The sequence below is a fragment of the Oryx dammah genome, unplaced genomic scaffold (assembly GCF_014754425.2).
Source record: "Oryx dammah isolate SB20612 unplaced genomic scaffold, SCBI_Odam_1.1 HiC_scaffold_11232, whole genome shotgun sequence".
Lineage (NCBI taxonomy): Eukaryota > Metazoa > Chordata > Mammalia > Artiodactyla > Bovidae > Oryx > Oryx dammah.
Genome location: NW_024080625.1, coordinates 2,194,307 through 2,218,256, shown reverse-complemented (window position 1 = coordinate 2,218,256; position 23,950 = coordinate 2,194,307). Strand labels below are relative to the sequence as shown.

The 23,950-nt window shown below is 50.9% G+C and overlaps 1 protein-coding gene across 2 annotated transcripts; it reads right to left on the bottom strand.

Annotated features, from left to right (window-relative positions):
• Positions 1 to 121: 121 nt before the first annotated feature.
• On the bottom strand, positions 122 to 17,443 carry LOC120861326 (poly(U)-specific endoribonuclease). 2 transcript variants are annotated; one of them, XM_040236966.1, is made up of 10 exons: positions 17,275 to 17,443; positions 12,383 to 12,505; positions 9,563 to 9,634; positions 8,895 to 9,029; positions 8,059 to 8,230; positions 7,269 to 7,468; positions 3,650 to 3,763; positions 2,924 to 3,030; positions 2,048 to 2,190; positions 122 to 1,198 (listed from the first exon to the last, which is right to left on the bottom strand). In XM_040236966.1, exons 1-10 carry the CDS (start codon positions 17,327 to 17,329, stop codon positions 1,078 to 1,080), a joined length of 1,242 nt encoding a protein of 413 aa, XP_040092900.1. In that variant the 5' UTR covers positions 17,330 to 17,443; the 3' UTR covers positions 122 to 1,077. The 2 variants fall into 2 exon arrangements, with proteins under 2 accessions (XP_040092900.1, XP_040092901.1); XM_040236967.1 differs by lacking the exon at positions 12,383 to 12,505.
• Positions 17,444 to 23,950: the final 6,507 nt, after the last annotated feature.

Below are 23,950 nucleotides of genomic sequence, written 5' to 3'. Positions count from 1 at the left end.
TAAACTGTTACCTGTTAGATCATTTAAGAATCATAAAATAAAAGTTTTATCTTCACTTATTTCTTCTTTGACACTCTTTCCCGAAGCAGTTCAAGAGGGCCATGTACAAAGACGAGACAGATTTCAAGTTTTCTTAAATGACTTTAATTGAAGACGCAAGACTCTAAAGCCTCACTCTGTGGGACAGCATTTGGTCCCCAGTGCGGGTAGAGGAGAAATGCATGATTGAGGATGAAATAGGGAGCCCCAGTTTCCCTGTCTTCCATTTTGGAGCTTATGCAAATTTTGGCTGCTGAATGAGACTTATAATTATGTTAGCGATACCAAACTATAGGTTCCTTTCTTCTTCTGATGTAGAATCTTCCTCCTATGAGGGAAACTCTTCTAAAAACTCTTTGGGATCAAAATTCAGTTCTGTAACTGCACTTAATATCTACAAATAGGAAGTTTCTTGATGCAGTTACCTAGCTGCAAAAAAAAAAAAAATCAGGCCTGGAGGAGTCTACTCCCTCTCCAGCCTACTCACTGCATCAGCCCTTACCCTCTCACAGACCCTGTTCTGCAAGGAAAGACCGAACACCGGCCCTTGATCTCCATGGCCTGATTTCTTTGAAGACCCAGTACAGGGGTGATTACAGTTTGCAGCGCTGTGTACACAGCCATTATGGTAATCTGGGATTTCTATCAGCCGTTCTTCCTAAGAACAATTTGAAAACATCTTCACAGTAAAAATAGCATCAGGTTTGCCTTCTTACCAACCCCCAGAAGAGGAAGTGGAGCAAACCGCTTCACTTTGCATTGAAAGGAAACAGGCCTGGAGAGCCTTCTTCATGGTTCCATCTCCCTTCAGGGCAAAGAGCTATGGAGGGTCCCAACCTTCTATTTCCAAAGTGCTGGAGGACAAAGATTTGACTGTTTTTCTAACTTGTATAGTTTCCTTCTTTCCCATAGGAACGTTTCTGGATTGGGGAATTCCTTCCAGTCTCCTCTAATTCCATAGCCTCCAGTGCAGAGAAAATAGCATCTCAGTCCTACAAGACCTCCCACTGCCCTCATCTGCCTTTCTGGCTCGAAACTCTAATGAGTGGAGGACACCACATAGGCTGTTGCGATGTACTTCTTGCCATTTCCATAGGTTGACTTGTTCCAGGTATAGGTCTGGATGGCCAGGGGATGTCCACCCAGGCTCAACTGGCACCTGTGGGGAGAGATCACCAAATAATAGGGACTTGCTTCACTCCACCTTCATCTCCAGGCTGGAAGGACTGAGTTTAGCCCATGCAGAACGGCTCTACCTTGTCTTACCCTTTAGGGGAGCTGCCACAGCTTGCTTCAGCCACTGCCTCCAGCTCCCCACATGCAGAGCGCCCTTTCAAAATCTGTCTTATTTTCTATCTTCTTAAAGAATACTGCTTCTCATCTTTCCTAGAGGAATATTCTCAAATCCAACTCTAGAGCTGCAACCCCCAGAAATGAAATGTTTGCTTAGGGTTTCAGAAGTGGTTGGACCCAGAGTCCTCAGATGTTAGAGAAGACGAGACCCTTGGTTTCCAGCTGTGCTCTCTGGGGCTCCAGGGTCCCCCAAGCAGCCTCAGGGGCCACATAGGGAGGCTTCCCTGCATGTTCCGTCACTTTAGTCATGTCTGACTCTTTGCAGTCCTATGGACGGTAGCCAACCAGGCTCCTCTGTCCATGGGATTCTCCAGGCAGGAATACTGGAGTGGGCTGTCATGCGCTTCTCCAGGGGAGCTTCCCAACCCAGACATCGAACCCAGGTCACCTACATTGGCAGGTGGGTTCTTTACCACTAGTACTTGCGAAGAGTCTAGAGAGGCTTGCAGCCCCAGGGCAGTTCCATGTCTAACTGTTTGATACATTAAGCTCCTGCATAAGAGTGCACTTGGTGAAGGAGGGGACATAGATCTGTTGCTGGGATGAAGGTTGGCAGCCATGTGACTGACCTCATCAACAGCTTCACAATCCAAGAGAGAAAACTGAGCCCCAGAGCAGTGATTTGCCCACACCATCCTGGGCCACCAGGACTTACACTTTGCCTGGCCTGGCGATGAAGCACAGGGAGTAGAGCGCCATCTCAAACTCAGGGCTGCTGCCAATGAAAGCTGAGCCCACTTCCTTGTAGTACCCATCCCAGTTGAACTGCATGGCCAGCACGTCGGGGTAAGAATCCCACTGCAGAGAGAAGGATGGCAAACAGGGTCTGGTGAGTGCCCCAACACAGTCAGAGACAGGGGTGGCCAGGATGTTTCGGGGGCCCATGGGGGCCCATGTGAGCTTTCTGGGGAGAGTGGATTCTCTAAATCAACAGAGGAAGCAGCCTGCCTGCTAAGGTGTCTGAGTTCTGCTCAGACCCTCTGTCTGGAACCACCATCTCACTTCCCCCAGGAAGGCCAGAGTCAGAATCTATGTGCCCAATGCCAGGGGAACAGGGACATAACTGTTCCCAGTAGACTTCACACATGGAAGAGGAAGACAGTTTAGTGTCCCCAAATTGTTTCCAGACTTAGGGCAGCAAAGGTTTATAAAAATATAAGAAATTTAACTCAGACTAGCCAGACTGAAACTTCAGCTGACTCCACATTCTAAGGAAATTCAGGCAGCTGGTAACTGCATATCTTTGATTTTCCTCTCTGAGAATCCTCCCCTCCTACACTCTCCCATCCACAGAGGATGCCCTCTGTCTCCTCCTGCCCCCTGCGCCTCGGGAGCCCTCACTGTTTGGAAGCATGCTGGCTGGATAAACCTACTTTCCAGCAAATAGGAAAGTCATATACACAATCCCAGATGGGCTGCCAAGAGGGTCAGGGTGAGAGACAAGCCTGCCTGTTCAGAATGCAGAATGAGGACAGAAAGTCTGGGTGCTAACAAGGCTTTTCCAGCCTATGAGGTCAGCATCAGTACTCACAGGCCCATCATAGATGTGACTGTAATAGTCCACCAGGCCCTCCTTCTCTTGCATGTAGAAACGGATCCAGTTATGGAAGCCAGTGACCTTGCCTTTTTTGACTTCACCTATTATAAAGAGATCAGGGTGGGTGATCTGGGCCTTCCCTCCAACCTCTTTCCCTACTCCCATGCCAAGGCTGTCCCCCTTCTCTAGTCTCTGACTCCTAGAATGTCCACCCCAACTTCCTGGCGACCCTCACATCCCTAATTCTCAGCTCTGGAAGCTTCCCCCTACCCCAACCATCATTTCAGCTCAAGCCCTCGGGACAGTTTCTTCCCCTGGCTGACCCTGGACCAATCTAAGATCCTCTAGCCATTTCCCTAGGAACAGGCCAGTTTTGGTGGGAGCTTGGCGGGGTGTGGCAGTGCAGGAAAAGAACGTGGTCTTCTTGGGAAGCAGCCAGCCAAGCGCTGGAAGCAGAGGACCACTGAGAGGTAGACAACCATGGCCTCAAAGGCGTCTCCCTTCCTATGTGTGCTCATTGGGAGCCCCAGGATCTGGGCTTCTTTCTCCCTCAGATACTCCAGAAGAAACCAGTTTTCAAGAATGGCTCCTCAGTCCCCTCCCTCTTGGCCTGCGAGCTGGTATGGCTGCTGATTCTTCAGCGTGGACGCTCCCCCATGCCTGAGGGAAGCGGCTCTCTTCATCCCTCCACCTCTTTCTTCCCAAGCAGAGTGATCCCACCTGAGAAGACGTGCTCAAAGCCACTTGAGTCCCTCTCTTCTTTGCTTCTGGAATACAGCCCAAACCACATGTTTTTTAGGTCTCTGACGAACTCCTGTTCCGAGCTGTAGCGGTCTGGGGAGAGGAGCACAGAGGACTTAGGAGAGGGGAAGGCGGGGCCAGGTCCTGGGAAGCAAGCAAGCAAGGAAGGGCCATCTGTCCCAACTCGACAGGAGGCAGGTGGTTCAGCCAACAAATGTAGTCAGTTGTTTGTTTAGCAATTATCTTTGGGGCACCTGTCTTGTGCCAGGCCCAGATCTGAAGGCTGAGGATTCAGCAGGGAATCACAAGGACAAGATCCCTGACTTCATAGTTTACATTCCAGAGGAGGAAACAAATGATAAACAAATAAACAGGATGATTTCAGATAAGTGCTATGAAGAGAATAAAGGAGATTATCCCATGATGACTGGAGGTGGGGATGGAGCGCTCTTCTAGAAAGCCAGAAACGCCTCTCTGAGAAGGCACTAATTAGAGATCCGAAGGATAAGGAGTCAGCTATACAAAGACCTGGGAGAAACATGCTTACACGTAGAAGAAACAGCAGGTGCAAAGGCTCCAGGATGCCTTGAACTTGGTATTCAAAGAGCTAACAGTCTACGTGGGGAAGCACAGTGAGCAAGAGGGGAGAGTGGTGGGAGAGGAGGTCTGAGAGGCAGTCAGAAGTCAGCATACAAGGGTTGGAGCTTGATCAAACAGTAATAATAACAAAAGTATTTTAGAGTTACTATGTTCTATGTGCCTGGCACTGCTTTGCTGCTGCTGCTGCTAAGTCGCTTCACTCATGTCCGACTCTGTGCAGCCCCATAGACAGCAGCCCACCAGGCTCCTCCGTCCCTGGGATTCTCTAAGCAAGAACACTGGAGTGAGTTGCCATTTCCTTCTCCAATGCATGAAAGTAAAAAATAAAAGTGAAGTCGCTCAGTCGTGTCCAACTCTTTGTGACCCCACGGACTGCAGTCCACCAGGCTCCTCTGTCCAAGGGATTCTCCAGGCAAGAGTACTGGAGTGGGGTGCCATTGCCTTCTCCTGGCACTGTTTTAACTGCTTTCAATTCTCACATTGATTCTTCATGTCAGAGTGGTATCAGGCTTGGACTCCAAAATCACTGCTGACAGTGACTACAGCCATGAAATTAAAAGATGCTTACTCCTTGAAAGAAAAGTTATGACAAATCTAGACAACATATTAAAAAGCAGAGACATCACTTTGCCAACAAAAGTCCATATAGTCAAAGCTGTGGCTTTTCCAGTAGTCATGTACGGAAGTGAGAGCTGGACCATAAAGAAGGCTGAGCACCAGAGAATTGATGCCTTTGAATTGTGGTGCTGGAGAAGACTTTTGAGAGTCCCTTGGACTGCAAGGAGATCAAACCAGTCAATCCTAAAGGAAGTCAACCCTGAATATCCATTGGAAGGACTGATGCTGAAGCCCCAATAATTTGGCCACTTGATATGAAGAGCTGGCTCACTGGAAAAGACCCTGATGCTGGGAAAGGTCGAGGGCAGGAGAAGGAGGCAGCAGATGAGATGGTTGGATGGCATCACTGGCTCAGTGGGCATGAGCTAAGCAAACTCCAGGAGATGGTGAAGGATAGGGAAGCCTGGTGTACTGCAGTTCATAGGATCACATAGTCGGACAGGACTTAGCAACTGAAAAACAACAACAATTCCTGGTGGAGGAAATGGGGGTGGAGAGTGGTGACATAAAGAGAAGAATCAAATATAACTCCTGGGCTTTGGGCACAGGCAAAAGGATGAATTATGGAACTATTAATGAGATGGGGAAGACTGGGAAAGGAGCGGGTCTGTCTGGAGGAAGAGGCAGGAACTGTGAGTTCTCTTTACACTAAGCTCTGAGTAGATGCCAGTTAGGCAGGTGGAGATGTCAGAAAGGCCAGTGAGACCCAAAGGAAAGGTCAGGGCTGGGGATCTGAATTAGGGAGCCAGCAAATACCAACAGTTTACTGCCTAGAATTGTGAGAGGGGACATAGAAGATGTTCCAGACTATTCCCTCCTTTCAAGGACTTAAAACATAGTTGGAAAACAAGACTAAAGATACATGACATACCATATAGCTGATTCACTTTGCTGTACAGTAGAAACTAACACTACATTAGAAAGCAACTATACTCCAATAAAAATTAGTTTAAAAAAATAAAAATATACGATGTAACAGAGAACAGCTTCACAGTCTGAATGACGACTGCTTTTCACGGAGCACTTTCCGTGCATCAGTTTCCCAAGATCCCACTGCACAGACAAGGCTCCGACAGGGTCCAAGGGTCAAAGGGCCCGGGGTCACTTGCTTCATTAACAAGTGAAAGCAAGTCTCTCTGCTCCAAGGGTATTTTAAGACAGAGTCCAAACCCTTGCCGCAAGCTGTGGTGAGTGCAGCTTCATAACGAGGTAGAATGTGAGCTAGAACCTGAAGAAGTGGGATTTGGATAGGGAGAGAAGGGAAGACTGGGTGAGTAGTCGAAGAGCCTGCAGTAGCGCTGTCTCCACCTCCAAAATCCTCTCGCGTATTTACCACAAAGAGGACACCAGGGGGCAGTGCAGGATCACGCCCTCGTGCTTGTGTGTCACTGGCTTTACCTAAAGAAAGTTACTAACTTAACCAGGCCACCCAAGGATGGAATGCGGTGTCTGAGCAGAGGCCATCCCCCGCCGGCCAGCAAGCGGCGACCTGGCTGGAGCCGCCCCCAGGCCAGGCCCGGCTGCCTGGAGTTCAGGGAAGGAATTCAGAGGACGCTAACAAACACACCCCGTGCCAAGAAGCCCTGAGGCCCAAGCCATTTTTGGTCTGATTCGAATGTATCTCTATTGGAACCGTTCCAGCCAGAACCCTTCCCGGTAAAACTTCCTGCTCTGAACCTTTGTTGATTTTCTGTTGCTGCTTCCCCAGCAAAAAAAAAAAAAAAGTGAAGTGGGCTGGCCTCCTTCCTGGACTTATTGCCTGAGAAGGGAGCAGGGACAGGGACTCTTCCTGCCTGGAAAATGGTGCTGAGCCTGGGGTCCACTGAGGGGGCGGGGTGGGGGGTGACTCACAGCCTGCAGTGAACCCTGAGACTGACATACGCATGAGGATAAACGAGGTGGCTGAAAGAAAGTGAAAGTGTTAACCGCTCAGTCACGTCCACTCTTTGCCGCCCTATGGACTGTAGCCCACCAGGTCCCTCTGTCCATGGGATTCTCCAGGCAAGAATACTGGAGTGGCTTGCCATTCCCTTCTCCAGGGGTTCTTCCCGACCTAGGGATAGAATCGTTTCCTGCATTGCAGGCAGATTCTTTACCGTCTGAGCCACCAGGGAAGCCCCCTGGTGCTGAGATTAAGTTAAAAGACAGGATGACTCCCAAGCCAGGCAGAGGGTTCTTCAGCTACTGCTGGAGGCCGTGGGCTCCTCTCTCTGGCCCCCTCCTTGCCTCCTCCCAGGTGTACACTGGCCTCCACCTAAATCCTCACCTGCTCTCCTAACCTGCCCATCAGGCAGCCCCGTTCCCAGCAGGCAGGCGCACCCTGAGTCCTCAGCATGACCTCCCTCGCGGGCCTGGGGGGAGGCCTCACCACCTCACTCACTCTGCTGGTGGAGGAAGCCGTAGAGTTCCTTCATGACAGCCGTCTTCATGATCTCTCTGAGGAAGGTGTCCTGCTCAGCCAGCTCCTGGGCTGTGAAGTGCTCCCCACGGCCCGTGGCCCGCTGGTAGTTGTTGAGGAGGTTGATGAAGGCGGCGTAGGTCGGCTTAGAGAAGAGCTTCTCATTGACATATGTGAAGAGCCTTGGGGAGGTAGAGTGAGGCCCAGTGAGAGGCCTGGACATGGAGCAGAAACACTCCAGAATGTCCAGATGCAGGGCAAGCATGTGAGGACTGGCTGCAGAGGCAGAGTGGGGCCCTCAGATACTCTTGGGGACAATGCATGAGGTCACTCTTTTCTCCACTTCATCTCTTGGAAGGTCAGTTTTATTCTCAGCCAATCCGTCCATGCTAAGTTGCTTCTATCATGTCTGACTCTTTGCAACCCCATGGACTGTAGCCTGCCACGCTCCTCTGTCCATGGGATTCTCCAAGCAAGAATACTGGAGTGGGTTGCCACTTCCTTCTCCTGGGGATCTTCCCAACCCAGGGATCGAACCCACATCTCTTAAGTCTCCCGCACTGGCAGACAGGCTCTTTAGCACTAGTGCCACCTGGGAAAGCTCAGAAACCCTCCCACATGGATGCCCACAGGCCCTCAGGGCGGCTTTATATGTCTCCAGAGAACCAGTTTCCCCTCTGCCTTCGATCCTACCTGCCTTAGGAGAAAAGAGCACCAAAGGAGGCAAAACTCGGGGAGAGACTTTGCTGGAAGAGGCGTTCAGGGAACTCACGGCTCTGGGCAGCGGTCTACTTGGTCTCTGGTCTCTGAGGGCAAGATGCAGTTTTGGCTGTTGAGAACGATGTCTTCCTTCCGGGCTTTGTTGGTGTCTGCCCTGTAGATCTTCTCAGAGACACTCTGCAGTTCTTCCTTGGTTATGGCATTGCTGCTGTGGGAGTAGCCCTCTGAGAGGAATTGGGGGAGGGGTATCTCAGAGCTCTATGGAGGCCAGGAGGCAGGTAGCTATCTGCGAACATCCCCTCTCAGGTACCTTCCAGAAGCCAGCATCAGGGGAGGGGGCTGCAGTCAGGCACCCTGGTGACTGCAGGGCAGTGGCCTAGAGCCTGTTAGTCCCGCAGTCGCGTCCAACTCTTTGCGACCCCATGGACTGTAGCTCACCAGGCTCCTCTGTCTGTGGAACTCTCCAGGCAAGAGTACTGGAGTGGGTAGCCATTTCTTCTCCAGAGGACCTTCCCAACCCAGGGATCGAACCCAGGGCTCCTGCATTGCAGGCAGATTCTTAACCATCTGAGCCACCCAGGGAAGCCCTGAGAGCCTAAAGGATCTTTACACTTGGCACAAAATACCCACATGGTCCCCTGCCACTAGGAAGGTTTTTGCACTTTGGCAAGCATCAGGATCATTTGGAGAGTTTGTGAAAACATATCAGTGGGCCCCACCCCAGAGTTTCTGATTCTGTGGATCCGGGCTGAGCCCTGTAGAGCTTCCACTTCTAATAAATGCCCAGATTATGCTCCTGCTACTGGTCCAGGGGCCACGCTTGGAGAACCATTGCTCTAGAGAGTCCCCCTGCCTCCAGGGCTATGCTGAAGGGAGCGGGAGACTGACCATGGCCACACAGGCTCTCAAAATCCTCGCAGCAGTTTCCAAACTCTGGGCAGCGGGCATTACAGTGGCATGGGTGGTGCTTGTCGAAGGCCTCCAGGCAGCGGCCCTGGCAGGAGTTGGGTGCCAAGTACAAGCCTGAGAAGACAGAGGAGGTGTGTCCTGACCAGACCGCTAGGGGTCGCTCTGTCGTGTCAGCGGCCAGGCCAGGCCCCCTCCCCCAGCCCACTGCCAGCCCTCCAATCCCCACCCCCTACCAGCCTCGCTCTCCTGCTTCCTATTAAAGAACTCCAGGGAAGGAAAACAAACAAGCTTAATTGGTGCACACCCTTCACAGTCAGGAAGTCCTTTCTGATGCTGAACTCTCCTTTCTGGCCTGTTGTTTTTATAATCTTCCCTCTCTAAAAATAAAATCTCTTAACCCTCCCTCTCCCTCTTGCAAGCTTCAGACTCTTTCCTGCCTATCCCCCCAGCTCACTGAGGCCCCCAGGGCTTCCTCCTGCCCAGGCCTCAAGAGTCCAGGGAGCCCCTCACCACCTCCAGGTGCTAGATTTGGGGTCCTGGCTGGCTTAGGCCTGGGCCTATTGCTGTTGACATGGCTGACCTCTCCTTGCCCCATCCCGTGTCCCTTGTCCTTTCCCAAAGGGCCCCCTTTGCAGAGGCAGACTCACTGCTTGCCGGGGCGCCCTCCGTCTCCTCTTCCAGCTCCAGGAATGGCTCTGGTTCTATGGGATTCTCTTCAGCTGTAGATCAGAGAAGTAAAGTCACCAGTCATCCCCAAGGGACCCCTCCTCTTTATCCCTGGTTCTCAGTCCTCCCAACCAAGCATGTGCAGTGGAAAAAAATACAAAACAGGGGCTCGGGTACAATAAACAAGTACCAGGTGAGGGAGGAGAAAAATAGAAAATGTGAGACAGGGAGATTGAAAACCATTCTGAAACATGAAAGAACATCCCCAGGCATGACCTTCTTCACCATTTACCCTTCTGGTACTCCGTGTTGTTGTTCGGTCACAAAGTCGTCTTTTGCAACCCCGTGGACTGTAGCCCACCAGGCTCCTCTGTCCATAGAGTTCTCCAGGTGGGTTACCATTTCTTCTCCAGGGAATCTTCCCAACCCAGGGATCAAACCCGCACCTCCTGCATTGGCAGGCAGATTCTTTACCACTGAGCCACCAGGGAAGCCTGGTATTCTGTGTGCTCATCCGTAAAAACGGGAGTGGGGACAAAGAGTGGTCCCTTCTGGGATGAAAACTCTGGGGTTGGTATGACTTTTCTTTAATATAAATTGATAGATGGATAGGCTTGAATCCCCCAAATGACAAGGCCCTCACCTAGGAACGTCCCTTACCTATAATAACTCCCAGGGTCAAGGGTGAAGTTCTCCCAGACCTCAGGGAATAAGAACTGTTTCCTGAGTTACCAACTTCCCTTCTTTCTTTACAGTTGCTCTTGGCAATGGCCACAAAGGCTGCATTTGGGGGAAGGGCGTTCAGAAAGGCACATTCCTACTGTGCCCCACCCCACTGCCTGCAAGCAGATTGACTGCAGCCTGGGCTCTAGGCAGAGAAGGATGGAGTGGGGGTGGGGAGGAAGAGGAAGGCATGACCTGGGGACTCAGTTCCTCTCTCGTCAGAGTGGAATAAATTCCACCCCCTGCCCACCGCTCAAAGCCAACACTATGACAAAGTGCTTCTTAATCTGTTATTGTGTTCACCACATGGTATGGGTTATTACCGTCAGACCCATGTCTGTGTGCTAAGTCGCTTCAATCGTGTCCAACTCTGTGGCCCCATGGACTGTAGCCTGCCAGGCTCCTCTGTCTGTGGGATTCTCCAGGCAAGAATCCTGGAGTGGGTTGCCATACCCTCCTCCAGGGGATCTTCCCCATTTAGGGATCGAACCCGCGTCTCCAAAGTCTCCTACATTGGCAGGCGGGTTCTTTAGCACTAGCACCACCTGGGAAGCCCATCAGAACCATGGAGCAGGTTATTCACTGTCAACAAACCTCTCCAATCACTTGCTTTCTGCCAGCCTGTGTTAATGCTGACAATCCACAGGGTTCTTAACTCAGCCACACTTTATGCTGAATAGATTTCTGTGAGCTAATCTAGGGTCTCAACCATCATTTATAATATGTTTTCTATAGGAAAAGGGCTCTGAGTTGCACATCAGTGACAGGGATGAAATGGTTGCTAAGCTGAGAATGTTGACACGGCAAGCTGATGGTCCACGGTGAACAAGCCACCCTGTGTCTGCTGAATGAGGCCCAAGGCAGCAGAGAAGGGCTGGGTCTGATTCTGGCACTGAGCTCTGGGCCTGGGTTTCGCTGCCTGGACCTGAACTGCTAGTCCACTGGCGTTTTTGTGCAAATCGAATTAGCGTTCCTTAGGCTGGAAGCACCTCTGACAGCACATGGCTGGGTCAGCGGAGACCACACTCGGGCAGATTAGGAAAAAGTACTCCTATCTCTCAGCAGACACAGCTCTTCACCAAGACGCGTGGCTTAGCGAGAAGGATACAGATTCAACTTCGGTTCAGCTTGCCTTCTCAATCAGGGGCTCTTGTGCAGTACACAACACGCACAACGGTATGCAGCTGGCCGTTAGGGGCCAGAGCTCCAGTGACCAGGTTTTCCAAGCTGGGAGTCAGGGCATACGATTGGACAGTAAACTTAGCAGAAGACCATTTACCTAGGTGTCTAAAACATGGGAAGCATCAAAATAAGGGAATTATTCAAAATGAGTTTTTCAAATTTAAAACTGGGTGGTCGGAACAGCAGAACAACTGGCTTTGAGGGTGGTATTTGTCCTGCTTAACCCTTGGCCTAGGAATGATGTGCAGCCACCCAGTTCACTCGTGATAGGAAAAGTGAAAGTGTTAGTCGCTCAGTTGTGTCCAACTCTTTGCGACCCCATGGATTGTATTCTGCCAGGCTCCTCTGTCCATGGGATTCTCCAGGCAAGAATACTGGAATGGGTAGCCATTCCCTTCTCCAGGGGATCTTCCCGACCCAGGGATCAAACCTGAGGCTTCCATATTGCAAGCAGATTCTTTACCGTCTGAGCCACCAGGGAAACCCTGTGATAGCAAGAGTGGTGTGAACTGTGACGGTCATTGACACCCTGTGGTCTTCCTGGTGGCGTGCAAGTTGGGAACGTTCACTACCATTTGTTTACTTTTGCAAATAATAATTGGTAATGTCATATATGCTAAAATGATATTTTCATCTTTTCACTTTTTTTCAATTCCTTTCCAGATATTCATACTAATAGTTCAGACAAATGTTCCAGGTAAATGACTTCTATTTAAGTTGGGGTCTTACGTTGGGGACATCCTAATCCTCTTCAGGTCCTTTGAGCACCGTGATCAGTCTGGAACCCTGCTCTGGATAGTTGGACATCCTGGCCGGCAGTCCCTCAAGCACGCTAGATGTGGTCATGGCCTGGCCTGCTGTACCTCCCAGACCCTTCACCCCACAAGGAGGCTCACCTGTACACAGCTGCTCATAGTCTTCACAGCAGTCCCCGTGCCGGGGACACCGGCGGTCACACTGGCAGACAGCATCCTGGTCAAATCTCTCATTACAGCGAGATTCGCATGACTCCCTGTTGCCTACGGTCAGGAAAGGTCACAGACTCAGCTCCTTGGGGATTCTACTCTGCTCATCACGGTACCCTCTGCAGGAGGGTTCACAGACAGGGATCAGGGACTTACCTAGCAGGAAAGGTCATTACTAGCTGCCAGGGAGAAGTACACACACAGCCTCCCATGCCTCTCCTGCACTGCCCACCAGCCATCACCCACCACCCACTGACTACTGCAGGGTTCATAATATAGACCAAGACCACAAATTCAGATGCCTATTGGAACTAGACCTGTAACACAAACGAGTCAAGAGCAGGGAGGCAGTAGAAAGAGGTGGGGACTGTGAGACACTCGGAAACAATGCCCCGCCTGAGACTGGCAGCCACTAGCAGCTCCAGCCAATTGTCGCCATTTGGGATGCAGGCTGAGTGTTGCCAGAGCCTCCAGTTTTTTGTTTTTTTGTTTTTGTTTTTTTTTTTTCAAGAGAAGCCTTCATTTTTATGTAAATTTTCCAATTTTAAAAAATTTGGAGAGACCAAAGAAAGAGGTCTGTGGGCTGGGCTTGGCCCAGAGACCGTCATTCCCCTGTCACGCTGAGGACGGTGGATCACGGTTGTTCTAACGACCCCACCTGTCCTCTCCCCATGACTCATTCCCTGCCTCTCATCCTGTCCCTTTTACACCTTCTGCTTCTTTGTTCTTCCCTCCCCTTAGCCTGCTCTCTCTGCACCCCCTTCCCCACTTGGTACAGCTTTCTGTCTCTTCTAGTCTTGGGAATGTGTTTGGATTAGTTTCATTCAGGGTGGGGACTGAGGTGGGTGTGGGTGAGAATTGGGCTTTGGAACAAGATTCGTTATGCAACCACAGACCACATCCCTTGCTCCAGCCAAATGACTTGCAGAAGCAAGCTTTTGGTCACAAGGGGCATAAAACAAGAAATTTTGAAAGAAATGGTACAAACCCACCACGACTGCTAAAAAAGCCCACCACAGCAAAGACAGTGGAAGGGGGGTGAGCCAGGTCAAGCTGGCTATGCTCTCTTTCCTTCCACTCTAGGCTTTAAGGGTGATAACACAGCCTTTGTTTCCACTTGAGGTCCCTGAGGTTTGGATTTAGCCGGTTCTGGGTTTAGGGCCAGGCTGTGGGTTACAGAGAATGTCAGATCAGAGTCAGAGTCACATTTAACACTGGAATTTGTATGAATGAAGAAACTTAAACCTAACTTGAGCCAGCATGGGGCTTGTTAGGTTTAGATGAAGAGCTATAGATAGGATTTGGGCTTGAGTTAATTACTGGTAAAAATAACAATGTTGCATTGCTGTCTGGATAAGGAATGAGAAGTAGGTCTAAAACCACATTCAGGGTTGAGGAATGTGTCAAGACCAGGAGAGGACAAATAATCCCAATTTTGCCTTAGATAAGATTTGGGGTTTGGTCCTGGCTGCTGTTTCACACAGGTATAGCATCCCTTAGGGTGGAGGTGGAGATAGGGCTATGGGCTGGGTTACTGGTTTGGGATTAGGGTTTACACTGTTCTAATGAGGATGACACAGCAGAGAGGCCAAGAACCCAGACTCTGGCACCAAACTGCTTGAGGCTGGAATTCTAGTTCTGCTGCTTTCTAGCTATGTGTTCTTGGGCAAGTTATTTTACCTGCTGTGCCCCAGGTTCCTTCTCTGTAAAAGTGTGACAATAATGGAGCCCATCTCATAGAATATTCATAAGAATTCAATGAGTTACTTTTTGTAAAGCACCTAAGACACTGCAGGACACATTAGTAGCACCATGTAAGTGTTAGATAGATAAGCGGTCAGCATTCCATGCCCATCTTCAAGGTGGTAAGTGTCCAGACTGGCTGGAGCAGTCTTCCCTGTCTACACGCCTGATCTAGCTGACTGCCTCCCTGGGATTCAGCCAGGCCATCCCTTGGGCTGACAGTTTCTAGCTGACATCATCGCTATGGGTCTGTGTTCTTTACATCAAAGAGGTTCTTTACATCATGTCAAGGTTAACCCAGGTTCTGAGGCAACTTCACATAAAGGGCCTCCAAAGTGGCCAGAAAGGCAGAGCCAGTGAATCGTCCCTAGAGAAGACCGGGTCAAGGCCACTGGTCCCTCCAAGCCCAGGGGAACACCCCCTGAATCTTAAGTGATGCTCCCTTGGAGCCCACATGCAAAGAACTTAAGGAGAAGTTTTCAGCCCAGGAGGAAGTCTGTGTCAGCTGCCTGCTCAGTTAGCCTGGCAGTACACCCAGAATCCAAAGGGAGAGAACTCAGACAAATCAGGACAACCTTCTTAAATGGGCCAGATCAGCAGAGTCCAAGTAAGGAGTTCACTCCAGTCCAGCAGCTGGCGCCAGTTGAGAAGGGCTACACGTGAATGATCAGCTCTGTAGAGCTCAGGAGGACACCCGCACTGGCCCTGGCTGAGTGAACCCTTTCATTTCTATTCAAGAGCTTTGCCATCACTGGAAACCCCGAGCCAGAGATCCTTTACACTTCCCTATAAACCTGACCATCTGCTTTAAGAGGACCTTGGGGTGTGAGGGGGTGGGGAGGGGGTGGGAGAGACTTTTCCTCATAGGCCTCTCTGCTATATCTGTTCTCGGGACCCTCTGGGGACTAGTCACCGTGACTACTTACTCCAGTGCTCCCAGCCCGCAGCTCCGATCCACACAAACCCTCTGTGTACACCTCGCTCATCAGCCAGGCACCTGAATCACTGCTCCAGTAACCCTCTTGCCCATCTCTCTCTCTTTTTTTTCATACTCTACTTTGGCCTTTCTTTACCTTCACAGAGCTTATCAACAAAGCTTCACAGAGCTTATCACCCACCTCCCCCCACCTCTGGCCAACAATCCCTACATGAAATGCTAAATTTCTCTAAACACTCCAAAACTCAAATGTGCCAGAATGCCCACCCCCTATCCGTACTGCCCATCAAGAAACTTGGTCCCGAGCCTGGGTGTCCCCTGTATGACAGTGCTCCGCCCCTCTGATGTTTAGGGAATCCTACATCCGTGCTTCTCTGGGGGCCCCAGGTGCTGTTTCCATGGAGATCTAGCCCACCAAGATGATTCACTCCCAGCCTCAATTCACCTGAAATAACTGAGGACCTAAGACTGGCTCCCATGCTATTCATACTCACATCTAAGTTCTGAGATGTTGGCAGAAGACAGACAACCGAGCCCCTTTCTCCCACTTTAGGAAAGAAGGAGGCATCACCCACTGGACCCTGACTTCTCCATCAGTCCCGCAGCAGGATCAGACCACCAGCCCCCGGGGCAAGGGCTCCACCTTGCCTTTCTGAAGCCACTGTTGCGTCTGCCCTCAGGAATACCCCCCAGGGACCGAATGTCTGCAGTTGCTCTCATCTCCTGAGACTGGGATGCCCCAACCCCACAGCCACTGCTTCACACTAACCCTGAAGCTCTACACCCTCCCTCCCTCTCTACCACGGGCTCTGTACCACCCGGGCCCGGCTGCTCCACCCTGTGTGCAGGAGTGGAGGTACACCATCTCAGCAAGTGGGGAGGCCTGGAAATGATTTCCCCCTCCAAAGTCTTTTCATTTAGTTTCTTTGGTGGTCTCCTTATCCAAAACCTCATGGGAAATGATTGCAAGACTAAATTCTGTATTTATATAAATTATTTTACATAAATAAATATTTATTATATCATATTAATATGATTAATATATTATAATACAGGTAAAATATACATGATTTTATATTTATTTACATTACGGGCTTCCCTGGTGGTTCAGGGGTAAAGAATCTGCCTGCCAGTGCAGGAGACTCAGGTTCAATCCATGGGTCAGGAAGATCCCCTGGAGAAGGAAGTAGCACCCAGCTCCGGTATTCTTGCCTGAGAAATCCCATGGAGAGAGGAGCCTGGTGGCCTACAGTCCATGAGGTCACAAAGAGTCAGGCATGACTGAGTGGCTAAATGACAATTTATAATCACAATCATAATCAAAGACCCATTCTTTGAGACATCATTCCATGTAGGGTGCTTCTGATATATTGTCTTATTTAATCCTTATGACAGTCCTGTGTAGGAACACCCTGGTGGGGTGCAATGGGTATCAAGCTCGGATTCTTTCTCCTCTGGGCAGAGGAGGCTTCCCCAACACCCCTCAGCTCAGCCCCCTCCCTTGGCACTCTCCCTGCTCACCCAGTAACCACCAGTTAACACGGCAGCACCAGTGCCTGCCCCGTGCTGAACAGGAACGTGTTCCCATCCTCAACACTGGTCCCATCCCTGCACCACTAGTACCTGGGGGCCTGGACCTTTCTCCACTTTAGGTCCTCTACCAGGGATGAGACGGAGTCCTCTGACCACGTGGCCTGCTTTCTGGTCGGGGGCTCTACCCCTGGAGCCTGCCCACCGACTAAGGCTTCGTAGGGAAAAGTCCCACCCATACAACTCATCCCTCACCCAGGTGGCAGAGGAAGGGATGAAGGGCGGCCAGGCCACGCAAACCCAGCCAGTCACAGTCCAGCTTCACACCATATGGTGGCCTTGGAAAACAAAACCTTGGTGAAATCAAGTCAAGCTGGACTAAGGGTTGTTTGGGGCTCATCTTCCAAGGTGCCCCTGGCCCATCAGTCCTGCAGCTCCCTTCACACAGCCCATCTTCTCCAGAGGCAACTCCTGCCTCAGACCAGGCCTGGTCTAGGGGGTCCAAGGCTTTTGGACAGAGCTGGCCCTTCCTATCTCCCGACCCTCACGCTCTCCCTCCCAGGTACCCCAGCTCTCTGCAGGACCCCTGTCATCCCCAGCAGCAGTGACTTACCGGCCCAGGCCAGCCCGCAGAGCATGGCCACTGCCAGGGGGACACAGGCCCTCATGACGTCCGGTCGGGGGTCAGAAGGAGATGGCTGGTGGACTTTGACTAGCGTCCACGTGAATGTCGCAGTTCCCAAGTGAGCCTTCTGGCCCAGCCTGGTCCTTTTAAAGACATCAGACCTTGTGGATCTGGTGCCTCCAGATCCTTTCAGAAAGAATAAAAGGGGAGGGAGGGACCCCAGACGGAATGAGGCGGGGAGGAGGTGGGGCCTGACTGCTGTTAGAAGCCAGAGGCAAGGTGACTAAGGAGGCAGGTAACTCCAGATGTTTAGAACAGGTAATGCTAGCTGTTCGTAGCTTCAAAAATAGGCCACACAAGCAGGCACAGCAACTCGGGCCTAGTTTGGGGGGGTTCTCTGTCCAGGTGTGAAGAACTCATGGGCTTGTCTCTGGGTGATATCCTCTAAACATCCACCTACCTGAAAGCCAAGGGCCTGACCTTCCAAGGGGCTATGACTGGCTCCATCTTTGAACTCCAGGTGCTCAGCTTGAGGAACATAGTGAAAAGATCATTATGTGTTAGACAAATAGTAAGTGCTTAAGCAAGCTTTGGGCTTCCCTCATAGCTCAGTGGATAAAGAATCTGCCGGCAATGCAGGAGACCTGGGTTCGATTCCTGGGTTGGAAAGATCCCCTGGAGAAGGAAATGGCAACCCACTCCAGTATTCTTGCCTAGAGAATCCCATAGACAGAGGAACCTGGCAGGCTACAGTCCATGGGGTCACAAGAGTCAGACACAACTTAGCGATTACACCACTACCACCAAGCAAGGTTTGGGGCACTGGAAGGAGTGATCTAGGAGACATGGGTCAGAAACAAGCGTGGCTCTTACTACGTCAAGCTGCCCGTAGCTACCTCATCCTTGAAATATGGAAATGGGCCTCTACTCTTACTGAGTCAGCATCTCAGGTTTTACCTGTTTTAGGTTCTCCCAAGCTCCAGGTTTATGAGGCTGGGGAGGACAAGAGGCCTCTTAAAGGCTGCCGAAGGACCACCCTTCCCCTCCTCCTTCATCTGAATCCCTGTTACATTCCTCTCCCCGCAAGACACAGGCTCTCAGGACTCCCATCATCCCAGGCCCAAGGGCAGAGATGCAGCAACGAAGAGCTTCCAAGCTCTCCCCTCCTAACAAAGGTAAACTCTTCTAAGTGAAATGCCCTTTCCAGAAAGAGCCCTGCATGGAGAGTCTCAGCTGTCTCAAAAAAGAAAAGTCTCATAGGAAAAGCCAAAACTGATGAACAGTTGAGACCACACTGTAGTAATTTTTCTTGGGGTAGAGTCAAGGCAAGCACAGCCTCCTCAACAAATGCTTTTTAACAGTGGAAACTTCCTCTCTTTCAACTTCAATTTTCCTATCTTTGAAACAATGACGGGGTTATAGCTAATGATCCCTTCTAAGTTCTCAGATTCTAATTTTCAAGCTTCCTGCCCATGCCCTGTGGTGGGCAGCTGCAGTGAGTTAAGGAGAATCCCTCAAACCTCCCCGTGTGGAGATGAGCCCAAACCCTCTGGGGAGGGAGCAGGCACTTTGTAAGGGACTTGCACCAGGAACACAATAAGGAGTAAGCCTTGCCCTTCTCTCCAGGAAGCCCGGTTAAAGGGAGTAGGAGTCCTTTGTTTGCATAAATGTCGTTTGCACAACCAGAAAGCAGGAGCTAAGCCTTCGCCAGCCAGAGTACTCGCCCTCCCTGGACTGGCAACACAGGGACATAGACACCAGTTAGTTAGGGATTAAAGGAGAGAGTCCCTGGCCGGGAGGAAGCCTTCATTAAGCCTCAGAGTTTGGGACTGGAAGGTCTGTCCCTTCCAGGGGCCCAGCTGCGTGGACCTTGGGTAAGGCCAAAGCTCTCAGGGTGGAAGTGGGGTCTGGCCGGGGTTGCCCTGATGTCCAGCTGAACAGACTATGGGATGGAGCATCAAGTGTGGTAGCACTTCCCTCCATCAGGGGAGTTTCAGGTCAGGCGCAAGGCTGGGAGCTGGGGAGACCATTGAAACCGACCCCTCAGGGCCAGTGTGCTGATGGAGTCAACCTTAACAACAACTGCCAGCACTGACCGAGCACCTATTATGTGTCAGCCACAAAGAGCTGCCTACGTGCTGTTCCCTCCTCACTCACTGCAGTCCTTTAGAGGTACTATTGTTGTGTGTAGCCCAGCAGATTCCTCAGTCTATAGAATTCTCTAGGCAAGAATACTGGAGTGGCTTGCCATGCCCTCCTCCAGGGGATCTTCCCAACCCAGGGATCAAACCCACGTCTCCTACATTGCAAGCAGATTCTTTACTATCTGAGGCACCAGGGAAGCCCCAGGTACCATTGTTACCCTCATTTTACAGGTGAGGAAACTGAGGCACAGAAAGGTTGGGAGATGTGCCTTAAACACCTGTTCCACCTCCCTTATCCTCTCTGAGACTGAGGCCGAATCACTGCAGCCCAGGACCAGAGTCTGGATGGACCCTGCCGCTGGCTCAGCACAGGTGAGGCTTGGAGTCCCTTACTGAGGGGACCCTGGCCCCAGAAGATGCTGGATCTCCAGCCTCCCCCCAGCTGTGACCTGGGAGTGCCCCCAGGATGGCAGCCCCCATCTCATTACTTGTGGGCCACATTTGTCTGTAGTTCCCTCTTACTGAGAGTGTCTTGGAATGGCTTGCTGTGCGGGTCTCTCCCACACTGGTTTGCCTGCTGTGACCACAGTTGGGTTTCCAGGCATTTTTTTTTTTTTCTAAGTTCACGGGCATCCTTGACATTCAGTATCACATTTACCACCAGCCCTAGGCATATTCATCAGACACGCCACCGGGCCCATTCGAACGTGATGTACCCAAGCTGTAAATCTGGTTCTACTGGCTACACCATATGCTGGTACTCTGCCTGGAATGCCCTCCCCCCAACTCATCCGCTGTCCATCTCCTACTCATCCGACAGCCCCAGAGCAAACCCACCCTTCCACAAAACCTGACTTCCTCCTCCACTCCTGCCTACGGACTCAGTTCCTACTATTTGTCACATGTGCCTTTGAAACACATCACGTCTGAGACAGTGCTGCCAACGGAGTGGGGGTTAACCGCTGCCCTTCCATTTAACTCTTCATCTGTACTGGTTGTCTCTTCAGCTGGCCTCTGAAATTCCTTGATCTAGGAACTCTGCCTCGTGGGTCCCCTCTACTGCCTTGTATTGCCCACCCAGTGAGTATTAGATTACGGTCAACTTGTGCCTGGGACCATCAATGAATCAGTGAATGAGGAGTGAATGAGTGAGCAGGCTGAGCCTTCCAGCCTCACTGTGATAAAGGCCCAAGGGAAGATGATGACAAAACAGAACAAATGGCTTCCTCCAATAGCTCTGAAGGGTCCAGAATCGGTCCTGGGGGAGAACGTGGGCAGGCTCGTGGGCAGTGGATGGAAGCAGGTGTAGGGGTTCACTTTGTAGTTGTGTTGTCGGAGCAAACACTATTTTCATCTGGGACTAATGGAAACCTGGGGGGACCCAAAGCCCCAGACCATTCCTTGGCGCCACCACTGCAAAGGAGCAGCCAGTGCAGGGACTGGCTAGAACTCAGGATTCCAGCAAATTCTGAATCCACCATGTAGGTCATTCAACTTTATCCCGCTTTTTAGAATCCCAAATAATCAGCTGCCTGCACTTTTTGCCAACCGTGCTGTTGGTTTTATACTGCTTGCTAGTGACTGTAAAATAAAACATTTTCACGTCCCCAAACCCCAGTGACTTTGGAGAGGTCTGGGGGCACAGATGGGAACAAAGAGAAGTGGATGAGACAGCAGACAGGGATAAGGAGGCTTGGAGAGACAGCAGGGGGGTGAGCGAGGGCAAGATCAAGGCAGAGTGCTGGGCGGAGGCGGACCAGGAACCAGGTGCAGGCATAAGGCGCCCTGCCCACCTCTCGCCCCAGGTGTGTTGGCACCGCCAGCTGCTCTGTCCTCACAAAGACAATGACAGGACTGGCAGGAACAGTTCCCAAACCATGGCGTGGAGATCTGCAATCTGGCAAAACTTTCATAATTACTGTGCTGAGGTAGTTGAATGATGGGCGGTTTGCCCCTTCCTCGTTCATCTGAGCATGCGCTCCGTTATGCCAAGCCAAGCGGACCATGGATGAGTTCTCAGCGTCATACAGGATGACGGACAGAGCGCACCGAAAGCTCGGACTGAAGCCAGCAGGGCACCATGCTGAGGCCACTGGTTCTAAGCCAGGCCACCTGGGTCTGAATCCCAGCTCTGCCCGTCACCTGCTGTACAACCTTGGGTGAGTTCCCTGACCTCTCTGGGTCTTGGTTTCTCCTAGTAAGAATACCTTACAGGATAGGTTGTGGGACTGAATGGGTCAGTATTTGCCAAGTCTTAAAACAGTATCAGGCATGTAGCAAGACCAGGGAGGTGTGCGCTTTTAAAAAAAAAAATAGGTCTGGCCTCAAAACACAGCCATGGATGTTCCCCTGGAGGAAAGATCAACAGGCTGTGAATGGAGCTGAAGAAGCTGTTCAAGCGGGCGCTGGTGTTGAACCTGGAGTGGAGACTGAGGCATCGGGTGATTGGGGCTGCGATAGACGAAGGGCTGATCACGCAGAACCACCTCAAGAAGCAGGTGTCCAGTGCGCGGGCCAACATTACTGTGTGGGAAGAAGCACAGAAGACTCCCCCAGCAGAGCCAGCCAGCCAGGACTAGTGCGTGCGTACTAGGTTGCCTCACTCTTTGCAACCCTATGGACTGCAGCCCGCCAGGCTCCTCTGTCCATGGGATTCTCCAAGCAAGAATATTGGAGTGGGTTGTCATGCCCTCCCTCCAGGGGATCTTCCCAACCCAGTGATGGAACCCACATCTCTTACATCTCCTGCTTTGACAGGCAAGTTCTTTACTACCTGGGAAGCCCACAGCCCAAATCAAAAAAGAAGACAAAAGCCCCCCAGACATAGAGGACCTTGAACATAAGAGCTAGATCTCACAGCTCTTCCACCAGATTTCAAGGGGAACCAGGAGGACTCGAAGCTTGTTTCAGGGGACTTTGGAGAAACTGTTGCTCCTTTTCACTCCCTACAGATTCCTCTTTCCTAACAGCCTACTGACCTGCCCTGTAGGGATGTACTGAGAGAAGGAGGGTAGAGAAAAAAGATTGGAGAGTGGGTCCAAGCAGACAGCTCTATTTGTAACAGAGCCCGAGTGTTCTCTCTGAAATGTGTGTGGTTAAGCATGGGAATGGGCCATGAAAAGGGGCTGTGAGTGTGGAAACAAGACAATTGGGAAACAGGACACACAGCGCTTACTTGAGCAAAGGCAACAAGAAGCCAACCTACATGATGGCCCTGTTTCCCCGAAGAGTGACACTCCAACTTTGGATTTCTGACCAAAATGACTATTGTAGAGATGGCAGAGGAGGTAAGGATCCTGATATGAGCCCTGCCGCCTGCCCTGTGTGACCAGGGTGGACTAGTGACCGTGGTTGTCTCTGCTTCCTTTGCTGGATTATGTTTTTAATAAAGTAAACATTATTTTTCCCTTATAAAAATAGGTTCACATAGAATCTAATTTACATGGATGCTTAGGGAAGGTCTCCCTGAAAAAATGACCTTTAAAGTGGCAATTTTACTTTTTGTTTGCAGTAATTTCTCTAAGCTTCCCATTAGGTGATTTTTTTTTTTCTTTTTTGGCCCTGCCACATAGCTTATGGGACCTTAATTCCCTGCATGCATGCTCAGTTGCTTCAATCGTGTCTAACTCTTCGCCACCCTGTAGACTGTAGCCCTCCAGGCTCCTCTGTCCATAGGATTCTCCAGGCAAGAATACTGGAGTGGGTTGCTATTCCCTCCTGCAGGGGATCTTCCCGACCCAGGGATGGAACCTGCATTTCTTATGTCTCCTGCACTGACAGGCAGGCTCTTCACACTGGTGCCACCTGAGAAGCCCTGATCAGGTATCAAATCTGTGCCCCTGCAGGGGAAGCCAGGGGTCCTAACTACTGGACCACCAGAAAATTCTCTATAAGGTGATTTTAAAAAATAATTCCAAACATAAATTTACATTCTCAAACTGTACATTTGAGTACTTTCGAGTCTTGGGGACGACACTTTAATGAGTCACACCATCTAGCTCACCTGGTTTGTTTGCCAAAGGTGACCACCTATTTTCTGGGGGTCCAGCTGCAGCCTGGGGAACTGAGCTTTCTGCTGTGGGAATCTGAGCACTTCACTGGGAACAATGCACAGCTCTGGCCTCCTGAGCCTTGGCTGTTGATGAGATTGCCAACAGTTACCTGGCCCAGAAGACAAAAACCAAGAAGAGGGACAAGGAAGGCTGGCCTCTTCAGTGGGCCTCCAGAGTCCAGTAGGCTCTACCTCCAGCACACAGGTTGCCCTCCAGGGCCTGGTCCCAGTGAAGCTGAGTAGGTGGAGCTTGCCACCCACTTATCTGTCCAACTATCACCCCGGAGGATTCTGCCATATTCCCTAAGTCATACTCTGGACCTTGCCCTTGGCCCTCTGTCATGAACATTCCCTTTATGCCATTGCTTTAGGCTCTTCCTTTCCTGTTCTCCCCCTTAAAGTGACCATTAGAAGTATTCGCTACAATCTTGACCATCAGAATCCTCCCAAGTTTGTTGTTCAGTTGCTA

Coding starts and splice junctions, on each gene's coding strand:
- LOC120861326 (XM_040236966.1), bottom strand. CDS start 17,329: ATGAGGGCCTGTGTCCCCCTGGCAGTGGCCATGCTCTGCGGGCTGGCC. Junction 3,031..3,649: donor CTTTGAGCACGTCTTCTCAG/GTGGGATCACTC, acceptor TCTTTATAATAG/GTGAAGTCAAAAAAGGCAAG. Junction 2,191..2,923: donor GTCACATCTATGATGGGCCT/GTGAGTACTGAT, acceptor TTCTCTCTGCAG/TGGGATTCTTACCCCGACGT.